The sequence below is a fragment of the Hemitrygon akajei genome, chromosome 12, assembly GCF_048418815.1.
Source record: "Hemitrygon akajei chromosome 12, sHemAka1.3, whole genome shotgun sequence".
NCBI classification, from domain to species: domain Eukaryota; kingdom Metazoa; phylum Chordata; class Chondrichthyes; order Myliobatiformes; family Dasyatidae; genus Hemitrygon; species Hemitrygon akajei.
In genome coordinates this window covers 115389521-115410680 of record NC_133135.1, presented here as the reverse complement: position 1 = coordinate 115410680, position 21160 = coordinate 115389521, and the positions used below count along the sequence as shown (strand labels likewise).

Sequence of the window (21160 nt, the reverse complement as noted above, 5' to 3'; positions counted from 1 at the left end):
ATGGTCTGTGTGCAGGTCGATGGGACAGGACAGATTAATATAGGAATAAGGACATGGGGGGGTTACAGAGGGATATGGTCTGGGTGCAGGTCGATGGGATGATACAGATTAATATAGGAATAGGGACATGGGGGTTACAGAGGGATATGGTCTGTGTGCAGGTCGATGGGACAGGACAGATTAATATAGGAATAAGGACATGGGGGGGTTACAGAGGGATATGGTCTGGGTGCAGGTCGATGGGATGATACAGATTAATATACGAATAGGGACCTGGGGGTTACAGAGGGATATGGTCTGGGTGCAGGTCGATGGGACAGGACAGATTAATATAGGAATAAGGACATGGGGGGGTTACAGAGGGATATGGTCTGGGTGCAGGTCGATGGGATGATACAGATTAATATAGGAATAGGGACATGGGGGTTACAGAGGGATATGGTCTGGGTGCAGGTCGATGGGACAGGACAGATTAATATAGGAATAGGTACATGGGGGGTTACAGAGGGATATGGTCTGGGTGCAGATTGATGGGACAGGACAGATTAATATAGGAATGGGGACATGGGGGTTACAGAGGGATATGGTCTGGGTGCAGGTCGATGGGACAGGACAGATTAATATAGGAATAGGTACATGTGGGGTTACAGAGGGATATGGTCTGTGTGCAGGTCGATGGGACAGGACAGATTAATATAGGAATAGGTACATGGGGGGTTACAGAGGGATATGGTCTGGGTGCAGATTGATGGGACAGGACAGATTAATATAGGAATGGGGACATGGGGGTTACAGAGGGATATGGTCTGGGTGCAGGTCGATGGGACAGGACAGATTAATATAGGAATAGGTACATGTGGGGTTACAGAGGGATATGGTCTGTGTGCAGGTCGATGGGACAGGACAGATTAATATAGGAATAAGGACATGGGGGGGTTACAGAGGGATATGGTCTGGGTGCAGGTTGATTGGACGAGACAGATTAATATAGGAATAGGGACATGGGGGGGTTTCGGAGGGATATGGTCTGGGTGCAGATCGATGGGATGAGACAGATTAATATAGGAATAGGGACATGGGGGGTTACAGAGGGATATGGTCTGGGTGCAGGTCGATGGGACAGGACAGATTAATATATGAATAGGGACATGGGGGAATGGTCGGATATGGTCTGGGTGCAGGTCGATGGGACAGGACAGATTAATATAGGAATAGGGACATGTGGGGTTACAGAGGGATATGGTCTGTGTGCAGATCGATTGGACAAGACAGATTAATATAGGAACAGGGATATGGGGGTTACAGAGGGATATGGTCTTTGTGCAGGTCGATGGGATGAGACAGATTAATATAGGAATAGGTACATGGGGGGTTACAGAGGGATATGGTCTGTGTGCAGGTCGATGGGTTGAGACAGATTAATATAGGAATAGGGACATGGGGGGTTACAGAGGGATATGGTCTGTGTGCAGGTCGATGGGACAGGACAGATTAATATAGGAATAGGTACATGGGGGGTTACAGAGGGATATGGTCTGTGTGCAGGTCGATGGGACAGGACAGATTAATATAGGAATAAGGACATGGGGGGGTTACAGAGGGATATGGTCTGGGTGCAGGTCGATGGGATGATACAGATTAATATAGGAATAGGGACATGGGGGTTACAGAGGGATATGGTCTGTGTGCAGGTCGATGGGACAGGACAGATTAATATAGGAATAAGGACATGGGGGGGTTACAGAGGGATATGGTCTGGGTGCAGGTCGATGGGATGATACAGATTAATATAGGAATAGGGACATGGGGGTTACAGAGGGATATGGTCTGTGTGCAGGTCGATGGGACAGGACAGATTAATATAGGAATAAGGACATGGGGGGGTTACAGAGGGATATGGTCTGGGTGCAGGTCGATGGGATGATACAGATTAATATACGAATAGGGACCTGGGGGTTACAGAGGGATATGGTCTGGGTGCAGGTCGATGGGACAGGACAGATTAATATAGGAATAAGGACATGGGGGGGTTACAGAGGGATATGGTCTGGGTGCAGGTCGATGGGATGATACAGATTAATATAGGAATAGGGACATGGGGGTTACAGAGGGATATGGTCTGGGTGCAGGTCGATGGGACAGGACAGATTAATATAGGAATAGGTACATGGGGGGTTACAGAGGGATATGGTCTGGGTGCAGATTGATGGGACAGGACAGATTAATATAGGAATGGGGACATGGGGGTTACAGAGGGATATGGTCTGGGTGCAGGTCGATGGGACAGGACAGATTAATATAGGAATAGGTACATGTGGGGTTACAGAGGGATATGGTCTGTGTGCAGGTCGATGGGACAGGACAGATTAATATAGGAATAGGTACATGGGGGGTTACAGAGGGATATGGTCTGGGTGCAGATTGATGGGACAGGACAGATTAATATAGGAATGGGGACATGGGGGTTACAGAGGGATATGGTCTGGGTGCAGGTCGATGGGACAGGACAGATTAATATAGGAATAGGTACATGTGGGGTTACAGAGGGATATGGTCTGTGTGCAGGTCGATGGGACAGGACAGATTAATATAGGAATAAGGACATGGGGGGGTTACAGAGGGATATGGTCTTGGTGCAGGTCGATGGGATGAGACAGATTAATATAGGAATAGGGACATGGGGGTTACAGAGGGATATGGTCTGGGTGCAGGTCGATGGGATGAGACAGATTAATATAGGAATAGGGACATGGGGGGTTACAGAGGGATATGGTCTGTGTGCAGATCGATTGGACAAGACAGATTAATATAGGAACAGGGATATGGGGGTTACAGAGGGATATGGTCTTTGTGCAGGTCGATGGGATGAGACAGATTAATATAGGAATAGGTACATGGGGGGTTACAGAGGGATATGGTCTGTGTGCAGGTCGATGGGATGAGACAGATTAATATAGGAATAGGGACATGGGGGGTATGGACGGATATGGTCTGGGTGCTGGTCGATGGGTCAGGACAGATTAATATAGGAATAGGTACATGGGGGTTACAGAGGGATATGGTCTGTGTGCAGGTCGATGGGTTGAGACAGATTAATATAGGAATAGGGACATGGGGGGTATGGACGGATATGGTCTGGGTGCTGGTCGATGGGTCAGGACAGATTAATATAGGAATAGGGACATGGGGGTTTACAGAGGGATATGGTCTGTGTGCAGGTCGATGGGACAGGACAGATTAATATAGGAATAGGGACATCGGGGGTTACAGAGGGATATGGTCTGTGTGCAGGTCGATGGGACAGGACAGATTAATATAGGAATAGGGACATGGGTGGTTACAGAGGGATATGGTCTGTGTGCAGGTCGATGGGACAGGACAGATTAATATAGGAATAGGTACATGGGGGGTTAAAAAGGGATATGGTCTGGGTGCAGGTCGATGGGATGAGACAGATTAATATAGGAATAGGTACATTGGGGTTACAGAGGGATATGGTCTGTGTGCAGATCGATGGGATGAGACAGATTAATATAGGAATAGGGACATGGGGGAATGGACGGATATGGTCTGGGTGCAGGTCGATGGGACAGGACAGATTAATATAGTAATAGGGACATGGGGGGTATGGACGGATATGGTCTGGGTGCTGGTCGATGGGTCAGGACAGATTAATATAGGAATAGGGACATGGGGGTTTACAGAGGGATATGGTCTGTGTGCAGGTCGATGGGACAGGACAGATTAATATAGGAATAGGGACATGGGGGGTTACAGAGGGATATGGTCTGGGTGCAGGTCGATGGGATGAGACAGATTAATATAGGAATAGGGACATGGGGGTTACAGAGGGATATGGTCTGTGTGCAGGTCGATGGGATGAGACAGATTAATATAGGAATAGGGACATGGGGGTTACAGAGGGATATGGTCTGGGTGCAGGTCGATGGGATGAGACAGATTAATATAGGAATAGGGACATGGGGGTTACAGAGGGATATGGTCTGGGTGCAGGTCGATGGGACAGGACAGATTAATATAGGAATAGGGACATGGGGGGTTACAGAGGGATATGGTCTGGGTGCAGGTTGATTGGACGAGACAGATTAATATAGGAATAGGGACATGGGGGGGTTTCGGAGGGATATGGTCTGGGTGCAGATCGATGGGATGAGACAGATTAATATAGGAATAGGGACATGGGGGGTTACAGAGGGATATGGTCTGGGTGCAGGTCGATGGGACAGGACAGATTAATATATGAATAGGGACATGGGGGAATGGTCGGATATGGTCTGGGTGCAGGTCGATGGGACAGGACAGATTAATATAGGAATAGGGACATGGGGGTTACAGAGGGATATGGTCTGTGTGCAGGTCGATGGGATGAGACAGATTAATATAGGAATAGGGACATGGGGGTTACAGAGGGATATGGTCTGGGTGCAGGTCGATGGGATGAGACAGATTAATATAGGAATAGGGACATGGGGAGTTACAGAGGGATATGGTCTGTGTGCAGGTCGATGCGACAGGACAGATTAATATAGGAATAGGGACAAGGGGGTTACAGAGGGATATGGTCTGGGTGCAGGTCGATGGGACAGGACAGATTAATATAGGAATAGGGACAAGGGGGTTACAGAGGGATATGGTCTGGGTGCAGGTCGATGGGACAGGACAGATTAATATAGGAATAGGGACATGGGGGGTTACAGAGGGATATGGTCTGTGTGCAGGTCGATGGGACAGGACAGATTAATATAGGAATAGGGACATGGGGGGGGTTACAGAGGGATATGGTCTGGGTGCAGGTCGATGGGACTAGATTCTGTACTCAGTAGTCTGGAATGTGAGATGAACTGAGGTCCTGGACAGATTATACAAACTCCACACTGAGGTGGGAGGTAGGATCGAACTCCCAAGCCTCTGGTGTTGTGAGGCAGCCGCTCTACTTGTTGTGCCAGTCTGCAACCTGTTTGGTGTGAGGACCTGGACCAAAATACATTGCAACTCCTAATTCTACCCCCTCCCCCCCAATTTGGGATTTAGACCTTGACATGTGTAGAGAATTGACCAGAGGACATTTGTAGGGTAGAGAGGGCGGTAAGGTTAACTACTGGCCAATAGCTCGGGCCTGCAGCCACGTGTACCTGAACTCTGCGAACCTCTTCCCCTTTCAGTGCATAAAGCCCGAATGACCTGTCATTTGCTCTGTTATCTCTCTTGTTCTGGGTTTTGAAAGTACTTTCTTAAAACTGCCTGGGACGTACAGAGTGTTGAATAAAGGAGTTGCTGAGGGAATAATATTTGCTGTTTGCCTGATTATAATATTTGATATAACTATTAATATTTTACACCTGCGCTCACTTCCTGTGAAAGTACTTCCTCTTGCTGCAAATTTGTTTTGTTGTGATTGTACCAGTGTCAATTAACATGGGGCCTGTCATGCCTCATTGGGTCATGCTCTCTTGACTCAGAGTCAGAACGTTGTGAGTTTGAATTCTGGAGAATGGGGCACAGGAATCTTGGCACAGGATACAAGGGCATTTATGTTATTTATTGAGATACAGCACGGACTAGGCCCTTCCATCTCAGTGAGATGCACCACCCAACAAATCTCCAATTGACTCCTAATCTAATCACGAGACAATTTACAATGACCAATTAACCTACTGACCAGTACATCTTTGGAATGTGGGAGAAAATTTGCAGCACCCGGGAGGAAACCCATGGGGAGACCGTACAAGCTCCTCAGTATATCTGTACAAATTTGTGAGTACCTTTGGTGACATACCAATTCTCGTCAAACTCCTAATGAAATATAGCCACTGTTTTGTAGCCGCATCAATACATTGGGCCCAGGTTAAATCTTTAGAGGTAGTGACACTGCTCACTCTTTCCACTTCTCAATGAGAACTGCTGTGTGTGTGTCCCCTGGTTTTACCCTTTCTGAAGCCCTTGGTCTTACTGACGTTAAGTTCATGATTGTTGCTGTGACACCACTTAAGCCAGCACAAGCTTGGACTGCATTGGTTACTGATGCAAACAACACATTTCACTGTATGTTTTGATGTACTTGTGACAAATAAAGCTCATTTCTGATCTTTATAAATACTTGGAAGTTGGAGAATTGAGGATTATGGGGAACTGGTGACAAAGAGAAGTTGCAGCCAGCATTGATCAACCATGATTGTCCATGTGACAGGACAAGTATGAGGGGCCGAGTGGCCTGCTCCAGTAGCAGCGAGAAGGTTGCATCCTTGATAGATGCTGCCTTGTTGAGGTGGTGTCCCCTGTCAGTGGTGGGGACGGCTGTGATTGCAATGGAACAGGCTGCTGCCACTTGCACTCCTGATCACTGGAGTTGGTATCGGGCCCTGAGGTTGTAGGCTGATGTAGTGTAATGGGTAGAAATTTCCATAATTCACTTAAAGTGAGTTGGGGTTCACTTTAAGAGACTGGTCTGACGTGATGATGTAATGATGTGAAGATTTTTTACTTTTGTGTTTGGTTGATAATAAAGGAGTTGATAATGGTTTTATTTACGAAAACCTACAATGTAACCATTCAGGATAGTTTCAACAGTACATCTGTAGAAATTCCCCAGAGTGATTGGTGACTACTTCCCTAATTAGTTAATTTAATATTTATACTGTGTATGTAATTACCTTATTAACCTATGTATTAATTATCAATACTTATATATTGGTATAATATATCTGATTCTGATTAAGGGTTTTTAAGGTTGGTAATGGGGACAAGCTGCCAGTACCTATTAAATAATGATGTGTGACTCAAATACCCTCTGACAACCAAGTCTAGCTCCTGGCCTTCATGTGTGGCTTAGCTACTAAGCCCAGTTGAAACGATTCTACTGACCAGAGGGGCAAAGGTGGGTTTCTGGCGTCTTAAAACCTTTGCTTCGGGCAGCCATGGTTGGCAGCTCATCTAGGAGAAAGAAAACTCTGATCTCAAACCTCTACTAGAGCTTGCAGATATACCCACTCATGAGGGAAAAGTCTGTAGCTAGTGTCTCTAAGTTGAGTTCAACTCTGACTGGCAACTCCTGCGACACTGCTGGTGCCTAACTGTATCGGTCTCTGCCATTCCTTTGGGTTCATCAGCTGTGTGGAGAGGGGGAGCTTGCTACATGGGCAACAGCGTGCTCTCCATGTCGTATTGCCCTGGCTTGCTTATCTAGAAAGCTAAGACACAATATTCATGGTTGACCCTGATCGACAGGCTTCAGATTCTGATCTAAAAAGATGATTAACATGGAAGTTTAGCAGGAGTTATCCTGAATCATAAGTGAGAAAAAATTTAACGTGAGCCTGTTTGGTTGGTGATCAAGGGGTGGGACATAATGGTGGACATTGTCCAGAAGTCCCCACACTTTAGTAGTGACACAGGGTGTGGCATAAATCAGCCATAGGGTGTGGCAACTTCAAGTGTCAGGTTTTAGATGTTTCAGAAAGGATAGGGAGGGAGGCAAAAGAGGTGGGGGCGTGGCACTGTTGATCAGAAATAGTGTCACGGCTGCAGAAAAGGAGGAAGTCATGGAGGGGTTGTCTGTGGAGTCTTTGTGGGTGGAAGTTAGGAACAGGAAGGGGTCAATAACTCTACTGGGTGTTTTTTATAGACCACCCAATAGTAACAGGGACATTGAGGAGCAGACAGAGAGACATATTCTGGAAAGGAGTAATAATAACAGGGTCATTGTGGTGGGAGATTTTAATTTCCCAAATATTGATTGGCATCTCCCTCAAGTGAGGGGTTGAGATGGGGTAGCATTTGTTAGGTGTGTTCAGGAAGGTTTCTTGACACAATATGTAGATAAACCTACAAGAGGAGAGGCTGTACTTGATCTGGTATTGGGAAATGAACCTGGTCAGGAGTCAGGTCTCTCAGTGGGAGAGCATTTTGGAGATAGTGATCACAATTCTATCTCCTTTACCATAGCATTGGAGAGGCATAGGAACAGAGAAGTTAGGGAAGTGTTTAATTAGAGTAAGGGGAACTATGAGGTTATCAGGCAGGGAGATGGAAGCATAAACTGGAAACAGATGTTCTCAGGGAAACATACTGAAGAAATGTGACAAATGTTTAGGGGATATTTGTGTGGGGTTCTGAGTAGGTATGTTTCAATGAGACGGAAAGGATGGTAGGGTACAAGATCTGTGGTGCACAAAGGCTTTTGTAAATCTAGTCAAGAAAAAAAGAAGAGCTTACAAAAGGTTAAAAAAACTAGGTAATGATAGGAATCTAGAAGATTATAAGGCTAGAAGAAAGGAGCTTAAGAATGAAATTAGGTGAGCCAGAAAGGGCCATGAGAAGCCCTTGGCGGACAGGATTAAGGAAAACCCCAAGGCATTGTACAAGTACGTGAAGAGCAAGAGGATAAGACGTGAGAGAAAAGGACCAATCAAGTGTGACAGTGGAAAAGTGTGTATGGAACCAGAGGAAATAGCAGAGATACTTAATGAATACTTTGCTTCAGTATTCACTACGGAGAAGGATCTTGGTGATTGTAGGGATGACTTACAGTGGACTGAAAAGCTTGACTATGTAGATATTAAGGAAGAGGATGTGCTGGAGCTTTCTGAAAGCATCAAGTTGGATAAGTCACCAGGACGGGACGGGATGTACCCCAGGCTACTGTGGGAGGTGACGGAGGAGATTACTGAGCCTCTGGCAATGATCTTTGCATCATCAATGAGGATGGGAGAGGTTCTGGAGGATTGGAGGGTTGCGGATGTTGTTCCATTATTCAAGAAAGAGATAGCCCAGGAAATTATAGGCCAGTAAGTCTTACTTCAGTGTTTGGTAAGTTGATGGAGAAGATCCTGAGAGGCAGGATTTATGAACATTTGGAGAGGCATAATATGATTAGGAATAGTCAGCATGGCTTTGTCAAGGGCAGGTCATGCCTTACAAGCCTGATTGAATTTTTTGAGGGTGTGACTAAACACAATGATGAAGGTAGAGTCGTAGATGTAGTGTATATGGATTTCAGCAAGGCATTTAATAAGGTACCCCATGCAAGGCTTATTGAGAAAGTAAGGAGGCATGGGATCCAAGGGAATATTGCTTTGTGGATCCAGAACTGGCTTGCCCACAGAAGGCAAAGAGTGGTTGTAGACGGGTCATATTCTGCATGGAGGACGGTGACTAGTGGAGTGCCTCAGGGATTTGTTCTGGGACCCCTACTCTTCGTGATTTTTATAAATGACCTGGATGAGGAAGTGGAGAGATGGGTTAGTAAATTTGCTGATGACACAAATGTTGGGGATGTTGTAGATAGTGTGGAGGGCTGTCAGAGGTTACAGTGGGACATTGATAGGATGTAAAACTGGGCTGAGAAGTGGCAGATGGAGTTCAACCCAGATAAGTGTGAGGTGGTTCATTTTGGTAGGTCAAATATGATGGCAGAGTATAGTATTAATGGTAAGACTCCTGGCGGTGTGGAGGATCAGAGGGATCTTGGGGTCCGAGTCCATAGGACACTCAAAGCAGCTACGCAGGTTGACTCTGTGGTTAAAAAGGCGTACAGTGCATTGGCCTTCATCAATCGTGGGACTGAGTTTAGGAGCCGAGAGGTAATGTTGCAGCTATATGGGACCCTGGTCAGACCCCATTTGGAGTACTATGCTCAATTCTGGTCGCCTCAGTATAGGAAGGATATGGAAACCATTGAAAGGGTGCAGAGGAGATTTACAAGGTTGTTGCCTGGGTTGTGGAGCATGTCTTATGAGAGTAGGTTGAGTGAACTCAGCCTTTTCTCCTCGGAACAACGGAGGAAGAGAGGTGACCTGATAGAGGTGTACAGGATAATGAGAGGCATTGATCATGTGGATAGTCAGAGGCTTTTCCCCAGGGCTGAAATGGCTAGCATGAGAGGGCACAGTTTTAAGATGCTTGGAAGTAGGTACAGGGGAGATGTCAGGGATAAGTTCTTTAGGGTCTTTTAAGAGACTCTTGGATGGCTACATGAAGCTTAGAAAAATAGAGGGCTATGGGTAAAGCCTAGGTAGTTCTAAGGTAGGGACATGTTCAGCACAGCTTTGTGGGCCGAAGGGCCTGTATTGTGCTGTATGTTTTCTATGTTTCTATGTAGCTTTGTTCAGCCTCCATGTGTGCAGATCTAATAACATTGAGGAGGATTTGTGGCTGGGCAAATGTTTCTTTCTACACTGCCTTTAAGACCGTAAAGTATAGGAGCAGAATTAGGCCATTGAGCCCATCAAGTTTGCACTCTTATTCCATCATGACTGATTTATTATCCGTCTCCTACCTTCTCCCTGTATCCTTCCATGCTCTGACTAATCAAGCGCCTATCAACCGCTTTAAATTTGCCCCATAACTTGGCCTGCAGATGTCTGTGGCAATGAATTCCACAGATTCACCACCCTGTTTTAAAGAAACACGTCCACTCTATCTAGGCCTTTCAGTGTTTGCTGGTTTTAATGAGTTTCTCCCCCCCCCCCCCCCCCCCCCCAACGTCATCATTCTTCTAAACTCCAGTGAGTACAGACCTAAAGTCAACAAGCACTCCTCATACGTAAACCCTTTTATTCCCAGGATCATCGACATGAACCTCCTCTGGACCCTCTCCAATGCCAGCACACCTTTTCTTAGATAAGTGGCCCAAAAGTGCCCACAATACTCCAAGTGTGGTCTGACGATTGGCAAGAGTGTTAAAGTTTGTTGCAATGTCTGTTGACATACTGGACCTCTTTCAGAGGAGATGGCTAGCATGCCTTGCTGGCGATTGAAGGTTCTGGGCTTCTACTCACTGGTGTTTAGAGAAATGAGGGGGTCCCACTGAAACCTCCTGAATATTGAAAGTCCTACTTGGAGTGGGCGTGGAGATGACGTGGCTTAATTCTGCTGCTATGGTCTTCGTCATAGAGCACTACAGCTCAGAAACAGAGCATTTAGTCCATCCAGTCAGTGCAAACTGTTCCCGATGTCAAGTCTTTGGTGATGGTGGGCTCCAGCCTGCGTGTTTGATGGGCAATGGTTTTCTAACCTCTGCTCGTTTCTTTTCCTGCCCACAGATGAGGTGGAGCCCGTCTGCTACATCTGCACCTCCTGCAAAGAACCTTTCCCCAGCGCCTGGCTCTTGCTTCAACATGCCCAGTACAACCATGGCCTCCACATCTTCCTCGAGCTGGACCACGCCGAGTCTCCCCTGCCACCAGCATCCAGCACCGACAACCCCACCGGCTCCTTGTCCCCCCCGTCCCAGGAGGGCAGCCCCTCCGAGGGGCCCCGGGCCCATGAGAGGCCCTTCCGGGTCCGCTCGCCAGCGGCGGCGACTGGTTCCCTGCTCTTCGCTCCGCCCCTCCACCGGCTGCCTGACCAGAGTGACAGTGGCTCAGAGGAGACGGCCCCCTCGCCGGCCCAGGGAAGCCGGCCGCCGGCCGAGTTCTCCCGCCGGCTGCGGACCCTAGCGGGGGGAGCCGGGCCTCCCCGCCGGAGTCACCAGCACCGCTTGCCGGGCATGCCGACCGGCCACTCATCCTCGGGCTCCGCCCGGCAGCATTCGCCACACGGCCGGAGCAAGGACTGTGAGTTCTGTGGCAAGACCTTCAAGTTTCCCAGCAACCTGGTGGTGCACCGGAGAAGCCACACCGGTGAGAAGCCCTACCGCTGCCCCTTCTGCGAGCATGCCTGTAGCCAGTCCAGCAAGCTCAAGAGGCATATGAAGACCCATGCCGGCCTCTTCAATGGTTGGCCACCCACCACAGGCATACTCGGTGGCAGGGCCACTCGAGAGCAGGCGTCTCACCGGCGGAGGTACGTGGACGAACGCAGAGGGCAGCAGAACCCCGACATCACCTCACCCCTCGGTAGCCAGGAAGAGTTCGACTTGAAGGTGAGTGCTTTGAGCTCAAGTTAGGGCGCCCATGGTAGCGTAACGGTGAGAGCACGGAGATCGGAGTTCAATCCCAGCGTCGCACAGAAGGTGTTTGTGTATTCTCCACGTGGAATGCACGAGTTCCCTCCGGGTACTCCAGTTTCCTCTGAAAGGTGTAACGGTTAGCCGGTTAATTGTTCATTTCGAATGGTCCTGTGATTAAGCTAGGGCAGGAGTTGCCGACCTGCTTACTGGTGTTGGTAGAACCACAGCTGGCAATCCCTGGGCAAGGGTTCAGTCAGGGATTACCGAGCAGTGTGGCTCGAAGGTCTGGGAGGGTCCAGTCCGAGCTCTGCCTTTAAACAAAAACACAAATTAAACTTGTTTCCTGTCACGTGAACAGGTACTGTAAAGCCATAAGACACAATAGCAGAATTAGGCCATTCAACCCATCAAGTATTCTCTGCCATTCAATCAGTGAATTTTTTTGAACCTGTTCTCCCCATACTCTTTCAACCACCCCCCTCCATTCCTTTACCTTTACCAACCAATACCTTTCACATCGTATGCCAGTGATTGTAACCCTGATTCGGGAGTCTATCAATTTCTGCTCCCACCCGTGGCAGTGCATTCCACACGCCCACCATATCCCTATCTGGAATCAGAATCACTTTGTTGTCTTTGCGACATAATAATAGAAAAAATCTGTGAATTACAGTAAGTGTGCGTATGTATTAAATAGTTAAATAGTGTAAAAACAGAAATATAAAGTAGTGAGGTAGTGTTCATGGGTTCAGTGTCTATTCAGAAATCGGCAGAGGGGAAGAAGTTGTTCCTGAATCATCGGGCTATGTCTTCAGGCTTCCCTAATGGTAGCAATGAGAACAAGGCATGACCTGGGTGATGGGGGTCCTTAATAATGGATACCACCTTTTTTGAGGCATCACTCCTTGAAAATGTCCTGGATGCTGGGGAGGCTAGTGCTGACTAACTTTACAGCTTTCTGCAGCTTATTTCAATCCTGTGTAGTACCCATCCCCCCACCACTGCCATACAGTTATGCAGCTGGGTAGAACAGAATATCTGTGGAAACTTGTGATTCTCTGTAGTGACCTATCATACGTTCTCTGCATTTGCATATGACTGTCTAAGAGGCCAATGACTTGGCTTCCAATATCCTCTGTGGCAACAAATTCCACCGATTCAACACTCTTAATTGAAGAAATTCCTCCTTCTCTCAAGTATAGTCCCTACTTTCTTAGGAGTCCACGGAGATTTGGCGTGACATCAAGAACTTTGACAAACTTCTATGATGTGTAGTGGAGACTGTCTTGACTGACTGCATGACATCCTGGTACGGGAAGACCCAATACCTTTGAATGGAAAATCCTACAAATGGTAGTGGATTCAGCCCAGTACATCACGGGTAAAGCCCTCCCAACCATTGAGCACATCTACATGAAATGTTGTCATAAGAAAGCAGTGTCCATCATCAGAGATCCGCATCACCCAGTCCAGGCTCTTCTCTCGCTGTTGCCATCAGTAGAAGGTACAAGAGCCTCAGGACAAGCACCACCAGGTTCAGGAACAGTTACTACCCCTCAACCAACAGGCTCTTGAACAAATGGGGATAACCACACTCACTTGCCCATTCATTGAGATGTTCCCACAACCAATGATCTCACTTCAAGGACTCTTTATCTCATGTTCTTGTTACTTATTTATATTTGCATCTGCACAGTTTATTGTCTTCTCATTCTGGTTAGAAACATAGAAAACCTACAGCACAATACAGGCCCTTCAGCCCACAATGCTGTCCTGAACATGTACTTACTTTAGAAATTACTAGGCTTACCCAAAGCCCTCTATTTTTCTAAGCTCCATGTACCTATCCAGGAGTCTCCTAAAAGACCCTATTGTATCCGCCTCCACCACCGTCGCCGACAGCCCATTCCACACACTCACCACTCTCTGCGTAAAAAAAAAAAAAAAACTTACCCCTAACACCTCCTCTGTGCCTACTTCCAAGCACCTTAAAACTGTGCCCTCTCACGTCAGCCATTTCAGCCCTGGGGAAAAGCTTCTGACTATCCACACAATTAATGCCTCTCAACATCTTATACACCTCTATCAGGCCACCTCCCATCCTCCGTCATTCCAAGGAAAAAAGGCCAAGTTCACTCAAACTGTTCTCATAAGGCATGCTCCCCAGTCCAGGCAACATCCCTGTAAATCTTCTCTGCACCCTTTCTATAATTTACCCATCCTTCCTGTAGTGAGGTGACCAGAACTGAGCACAGTACTCCAAGTGGGGTCTGACCAGGGACCTACATAGCTGCAACATTACCTCTCGGCTCGTAAATTCAATCCCACGATTGATGAAGGCCAATACACCGTATGCTTTCTTAACCACAGAGTCAACCTTTGCAGCTGTTTTGAGCGTCCTATGGACTCGGACACCAAGATCACTCTGATCCTCCACACTGCCAAGAGTCTTACCATTAATACTATATTCTGCCATCATATTTGACCTACCAAAATGAACCACCTTACACTTATCTGGGTTGAACTCCATCTGCCCCATTGGATGCCCCATTTTGCATCCTATTGATGTCTCGCTGTAACCTCTGACAGCCCTCCACACTATCCACAACACCCCCAACCTTTGTGTCATCAGCATATTTACTAACCCATCCCTCCATTTCCTCATCCAGGTCATTTATCAAAATCACAAAGAGAAGGTTTCCCAGAACAGATCCCTGAGACACACCACTTGTCATCGATCTCCAAGCAGAATATAATCTGTCTACAACCACTCTTTGCATTTTGTGGGCAAGCCAATACTGGATCCAAAAGCAATGTCTCCTTGGATCCCATGCCTCCTTACCTTTTCAATAAGCCTTGCATGGGGTACCTTATCAAATGCCTTGCTGAAATCCATATACACTACACCTATTGCTCTACCTTCATCAATGTGTTTAGTCACATCCTCAAAATATTCAATTAGGCTCGTAAGGCACGACCTGCCTTTGACAAAGCCATGCTGCCTATTCCTAATCATATTATGCCTCTCCAAATGTTCATAAATCCTGCCTCTCAGGATCTTCTCCATCAACTTAACAACCACTGAAGTAAGACTCCCTGGTCTATAATATCCTAGGCTATCTCTACTCCCTTTCTTGAATAAGGGAACAACATCTGCAACCCTCCTGTCCTCCGGAACCTCTCCGATCCGCATTGATGATGCAAAGATCATCGCCAGAGGCTCAGCAATCTCCTCCCTCACCTCCCACAGTAGCCTAGGGTATATCTCGTCCGGTCCTGGTGACTTATCCAACTTGATGTTTTCCAAAAGCTCCAGCACATCCCCTTCCTTAATATCTACATGCTCAAGCTTTTCAGTCTGCTGCAAGTCATCCCTACAATCATCAAGATCCTTTTCTGTAGTGAATACTGAAGCAAAGTATTTATTAAGTACCTCCGCTATTTCCTCCAGTTCCATACACACTTTTCCACTGTCACACTTGATTGGTCCTATTCTCTCACGTCTTATCCTCTTGCTCTTCACATACTTGTAGAATGCCTTGGGGTTTTCCTTAATCCTGCTCACCAAGGCCTTCTCATGGCCCTTTCTGGCTCTCCTAATTTCATTCTTAAACTCCTTCCTGCTGGCCTTATAATTTTCTAGCTCTCTATCATTATCTAGTTTTATGAACCTTTCGTAAGCTTTTTGTTTCTTTTTGACTAGATTTTCAACAACCTTTGTACACCATGGTTCCTGTATCCTACCTTCCTTTCCCTGTCTCGTTGGAACAAACCTATGCAGAACTCCACGCAAATATCCCCTGAACATTTGCCACATTTTTGCCGTACATTTCCCTGAGAACATCTGTTCCCAATTTATACTTCCAAGTTTCTGCCTGATAGCTTCAAATTTTCCCCTTACTCCAATTAAACGTTTTCCTAATTTGTCTGTTCATATCCCTTTCCAATGCTATGCTAAAGTAGATGAATTTGTGATCACTATCTCCAAAATGCTCTCCCACTGTGAGATCTGACACCTGACCAGGTTCATTTCCCAATACCAGATCAAGTACAGCCTCTCCTCTTTTAGTCAGGAAACCTTCCTGAATACACCTAACAAACTCCACCCCATCTAAACTCCTTGCTCTAGGGAGATGTCAATCAATATTGGGATAAGTTAAATCTCCCATCACAACAACCCTGTTACTATTACACCTTTCCGGAATCTGTCTCTCTACCTGCTCCTCGATGTCCCTGTTACTATTGGGTGGTCTATAAAAAACACCCAGTAGTGTTATTGACCCCTTCCTGTTTCTAACTTCCACCCACAGAGACTCCGTAGACAATCCTTCCTTGAGTTCCTCCTTTTTTGCAGCTGTGACACGGCCTCTGATCAGCAGTGTCACACCCCCACCTCTTTTGCCTCCTTCCCTGTCCTTTCTGAAACATCTGAAGCCTGGCACTCTTTAAGTAACCTTTCCTGAGCCATTCAAGTCTCTGTAACAGCCACAACATCATAGCTCCAAGTACTGATCCACACTCTAAGCTCATCCACTTTGTTCATGATACTCCTTGCATTAAAATAGACACATCTCGAACCATCGGTCTGAGTGCATCCCTTCTTTATTACATGTCTATCGTTCCTCTCACACTGCCTACAAGCTTTTTCTATTTGTGAGCCAACCACCCCTTCTTCCGTCTCTTCAGTTCGGTTCCCACCCACCAGCAATTCTAGTTTAAACTCTCCCCACCAGGATATTGGTCCCCCTGGGATTCAAGTGCAACCCGTCCTTTTTGTACAGGTCACGCCTGCCCCAAAAGTGGTCCCAATGATCCAGAAGTCTGAATCCCTGCCCCCCGCTCCAATCTCTCAGGCACGCGTTTATCCTGCACCTCACTCTATTTCTTATACTCCCTGTTGCATGGGACAGACAGTAAGCCCAAGATCACTAGTCTTGTGGTCCTGCTTCTCAACTTCCTTCCTAACTCCCTGTAGTCTGTTTTCAGAACCTCCTTCCTTTTCCTACCTTTGTTGTTGGTACCAATTTGTACCACAACCTCTGGATGTTCACCTTCCCACTTCAGGATATCGTGGACGCGATCAGAAACATCCCGGACCCTGGCATCTGGGAGGCAAACTACCATCCGTGTTTCTTTCTTGCGTCCACAGAATTGCCTGTCTGACCCCCTAACTATAGAGTCCCCTGTCACCACTGCCATCCTCTTCCCTTCCCTACCCTTCTGAGCCACAGGGCCAGACTTTGTGCCAGAGGCACGGCCACTGTTGCTTCCCCCAGGTAGGCCGTCCACCCCCCCCCCCCCCACACACACCAGCAGTACTCAAACAGGAGTACTTATTGTTAAGGGGGACAGCCACAGGGGTGCTCCTGGTATCTGACTCTTGCCCTGCCCTCTCCTGACTGTTACCCACTTTTCTGTCTCCCGAGGCCCCGGTGTGACTACTTGCCTACAGCTCCTCCCTATCACCTCCTCACTCTCCCTGATCAGACGAAGGTCATCGAGCTGCACGTCCAGTTCCCTAACTTGGCCCAGTACAGAACACCGGTCTCACAGACATGCTTCCTTATCCTATTTTTCACAAGAAATTTACTTCGTCTCTGAAGCTCCATTGAGTCAAAACGCTCCTACACTGACTCCCTCTACACCCACACCCGCTCTATACAGCTGTCTTCTTTTTAAATTCTTCCCGCCAGTCTAACTCGCCGACATGCACACGCCTGCGCAGTCATGCCTCGGTCAAAGAAGAATGGGGTTGAGAGGGATAATAAATCAGCCGTGATGGAATGATGGGCGAATGGCCAGATTCTGCGTCTGTGTCCTATGGGGGCAGATCACTAACAATCTTGGTTGCTGTTCCCTTTGGCCCAGGACAGTGGGAAGAAAGTGTCTGATTTATGTGGAAGTAGTTGGCTGGAAATGTTTCACGTTGAGCAGTGATTCTGACTCGGAGAAGATATTGAATCCAAGCCTAGCCATTGAGGTCTCTTCCACCCATCCGAGATATTTACCTTGAACGTGTGTACTGTATACGCAAGTTCAAGTTTAAGCTTATTGTCACTTTAACCGTATACATGTATCTGAGGCTTCCGTCAGTCACGTTGGCCTTGGACGTTGCATCCTAGCTGTGGAGATACGCAAGCCTGGGCACTACAATATGGAGAGCAAGCGGATGCCCATGTAGCAAGCTGATGAACCCAAAGGAACGGCACAGACCAATGCCATGTGGCACCAGCAGCATTGAACGTGGGACTCCAGCTCTGGATCTTTCTCTCAGTGTTTGCTCCCAAAACCTTCCCCATGAGTTGGGTATAGCTGCAAGGCAGCGGAGGTCTGTGATCAGTTTTCCTTCTCCTAGATGAGCTGCCGGCCACAGCTGACGAGCCCCATCTGCCTGAAGCGAGTGGTTTTAAGGTGCCAGTAACCCACCTTTGCCCCTTCTCCCGTCAGTAGAAATGGTTCTGCTGGGCTAAGTAGCTAAGCCTCACGTGAAGGTCAGGAGGTGGACTTGGTTGTCAGAGGCTATTTGAGACGTACACCATTTAATAGGTAGTGGGAGCTTGTTGCTGTTCCCACCCCCGGCTATAACAGCCTTAAGGAACCATATGTACATAGTAACATGGACAGAGTGCTGGAGGAACCCAGCAGGCCGAGCAGCATCTATGGAAAAGATTTAACAGTCAACGTCTCAGGCCAAGACCTTTCATTAGGACTGTATACCACCAAATGTTCCTCCAGACCAAGGTGCACAACACGTAACTCACACACACGCATAAAACATATAGTAATATTACCACAAATAATAAGGTGCATTTACAACACAAGTAAACCGTGTACTGCTACCGTATGTACAGCAGGGAGTTCAGTAGTCTCACGGCCTGGGGAAAGAAACTGTTTCCCATCCTAACAGTCTTTGTCCTAATGCTACGGTACCTCCTGTTGGGGGGATGGGAAATTGTGGGACAAATGGGTGGGATCATTGACAAAGCTAAGGGCCCTCCATATGCAGTACTCCTGGTAAATGTCTTGGGTGGGTGGGTGGAAGACAGACCCCAATGGCTGGGCCAGGAGGGGAATCATCAAGCTGTCAGCCTACTCTGCCCTAGTTTTACCATGGAATAGAAGCACAGTGGAGATGGTAAACCAGCAGGCGGAAGCTGGAAGCTTTTGTTCCTTAGTCTGTGCAGATTTCCTCCTCAGTACAGATTACCCAACCTGATCCACAAGGTTTTGGCAGGCAAAAGATATGCATATGTTTTTTTCAAGAGGATTAGAATATAAAAGCAAGGATGTAATGTTGAGACTTTATAAAGCACTAGTGAGCCCATACTTACAGTATTGTGAGTGGGTTTGGGCCCCATATCTTAGGAAGGATGTGTGAAACTGGAGTTTTCAAAGGAAGTTCACAAAAATGATTCCCGGATTGAATGGCTTGTCTTTTGAAGAGTGTTGGCTCTGGGCCTCTATTCACTGAAATTTAGACGAATGAGGGGTGACCTCATTGACACCTATTGAATTGTGAAAGGCCTCAATAGAGTGGATATAGAGAAGAGATTTCCTATAGTTGGGGGGAGTCTAGGGCCTGAGGACACAGCCTCAGAGCAGAGAGGTGTCCTTTTAGAACAGACATGAGGAAGAATTTCTTTAGCCAGAGGGTGGTGAATCTGTGAAATTCATTGCCACAGGCAGCCGTGGAGGCCAAGACTCAATGTGTATTTAAGGCAGAGGTTGATAGATTCTTGATTGGTCAGGGCATAAAGGGATATGGGGAGAAGGCAGGAGATTGAGGCTGAAGGAACATGTATCAGCCATGATGAAATGACAACACAGACTCAATGGGCCAATTCTGCTCCTATATCTTATAGTCTTATATTAATGGTTATTCTCTTCCTGACTGATGAGACTTGTGCTTGCGTAGCATAATTAATGTCCTGTGATATTGCACAGGGGAGCAGACAGTTACTGCACAATGTGGCTATTACAGTAGCTGCAGACTTCATTGGCACCTTTTGGGGGAGAGGTGGAGGGAGGAAAGTACAGAGGCTGGGGCACAGGCAGCCAAAGGATTTAATTTGGCTTTTGTGACACTGATCAACAGAAAAAGATTCTTTTGTGCTAAAGTGAAAACAGAGTGATCTAAATTAATTACAAATATAAAGCACAAAATAATTGATTGTTTAAGTATTCATCCCCTTCAAGTCGGTATTTAGTAGATGCACCTTTGGCAGCAATTACAGCCTTGAGTCTGTGTGGACAGGTCTCTATCAGTTTTGCACATCTGGACATTGCAATTTTTCCCCATTCTTCTTTACAAAACAGCTCAAGCTCTGTCAGATTGCATGGGGATTGTGAATGAACAGCCCTTTTCAAGTCCAGCAACAAATTCACAATTGGATTGAGGTCTGGACTCCAACTTGGCCACTCCAGGACATTGTTGTTTTTCAGATTCCTGTGTAGCTTTGGCATAATGTTTGGGGTCATTGCCTTGCTGGCAAACAACTCTCCCAAGTCGCAGTTCTCTTGCAGACTGCCTCAAGTTTTCCTCCAGGACTTCCCTGTATTTTGCTGCATTCATTTTACCCTCTACCTTCACAAGCCTCCCAGGGCCTGCTGCAGTGAAGCATCCCCACAGCATGATGCAGCCACCACCGTGCTTCACAGTAGGGTTGGTGTGTTTTTGATGATATGTGGTGTTTGGTTTAAGCCAAACATAGTGTTTAGTCTGATGGCCAAAAAGTTCAATTTTGGTTTCATTAGAACCATCTTCCAGCTGACTTCAGAGTCTCCTACATGGCTTCTGGCAGACTTCATGTGAGTTATTTTTCTACAGTGGCTTTCTCTTTGTCACTCTCCCAAAAAGCTTCTCCCATAAAGAAGCACCCATGCAAACTGTTGTGTATGCAGTCTCTCCCATCTCAGCCACTGAAGCTTGTAACTCCTCCAGAGTTGTCATAGGTCTCTTGGTGTCCTGCCTTACTAGTCTCCTTCTTGTACAGTCACTCAACTTTTGAGGATGGCCTGCTCTAGGCAGATTTATAGTTGTGTCATATTTTTTCCATTTCTTGATGATTGACTGAACTGTATTCCAAGGGATATTCGGTGACTTGGAAATTTTCTTGTATCCATCTCCTGACTTGTGCTTTTCAATAACCTTTTCACAGATTTGCTTGGAGTGTTCTTTTGTCTTCATGATGTAGTTTTTTTCCAGGATACGGACTCACCAGCAGATGGACTTTCCGGATATGTATATTTTAC

General features: G+C 46.9%; 1 protein-coding gene across 1 annotated transcript in view; it reads left to right on the top strand.

Moving 5' to 3' along the window:
* znf296 (zinc finger protein 296) overlaps positions 1-21160 on the top strand; it is a 94824-nt gene that overhangs the window by 61912 nt on the left and 11752 nt on the right. Inside the window, exon 3 of the mRNA XM_073063890.1 lies at positions 11061-11881. Within this exon, the coding sequence (XP_072919991.1) occupies positions 11061-11881 (821 nt within the window). The remainder of the gene's footprint in view (positions 1-11060; positions 11882-21160) is intronic.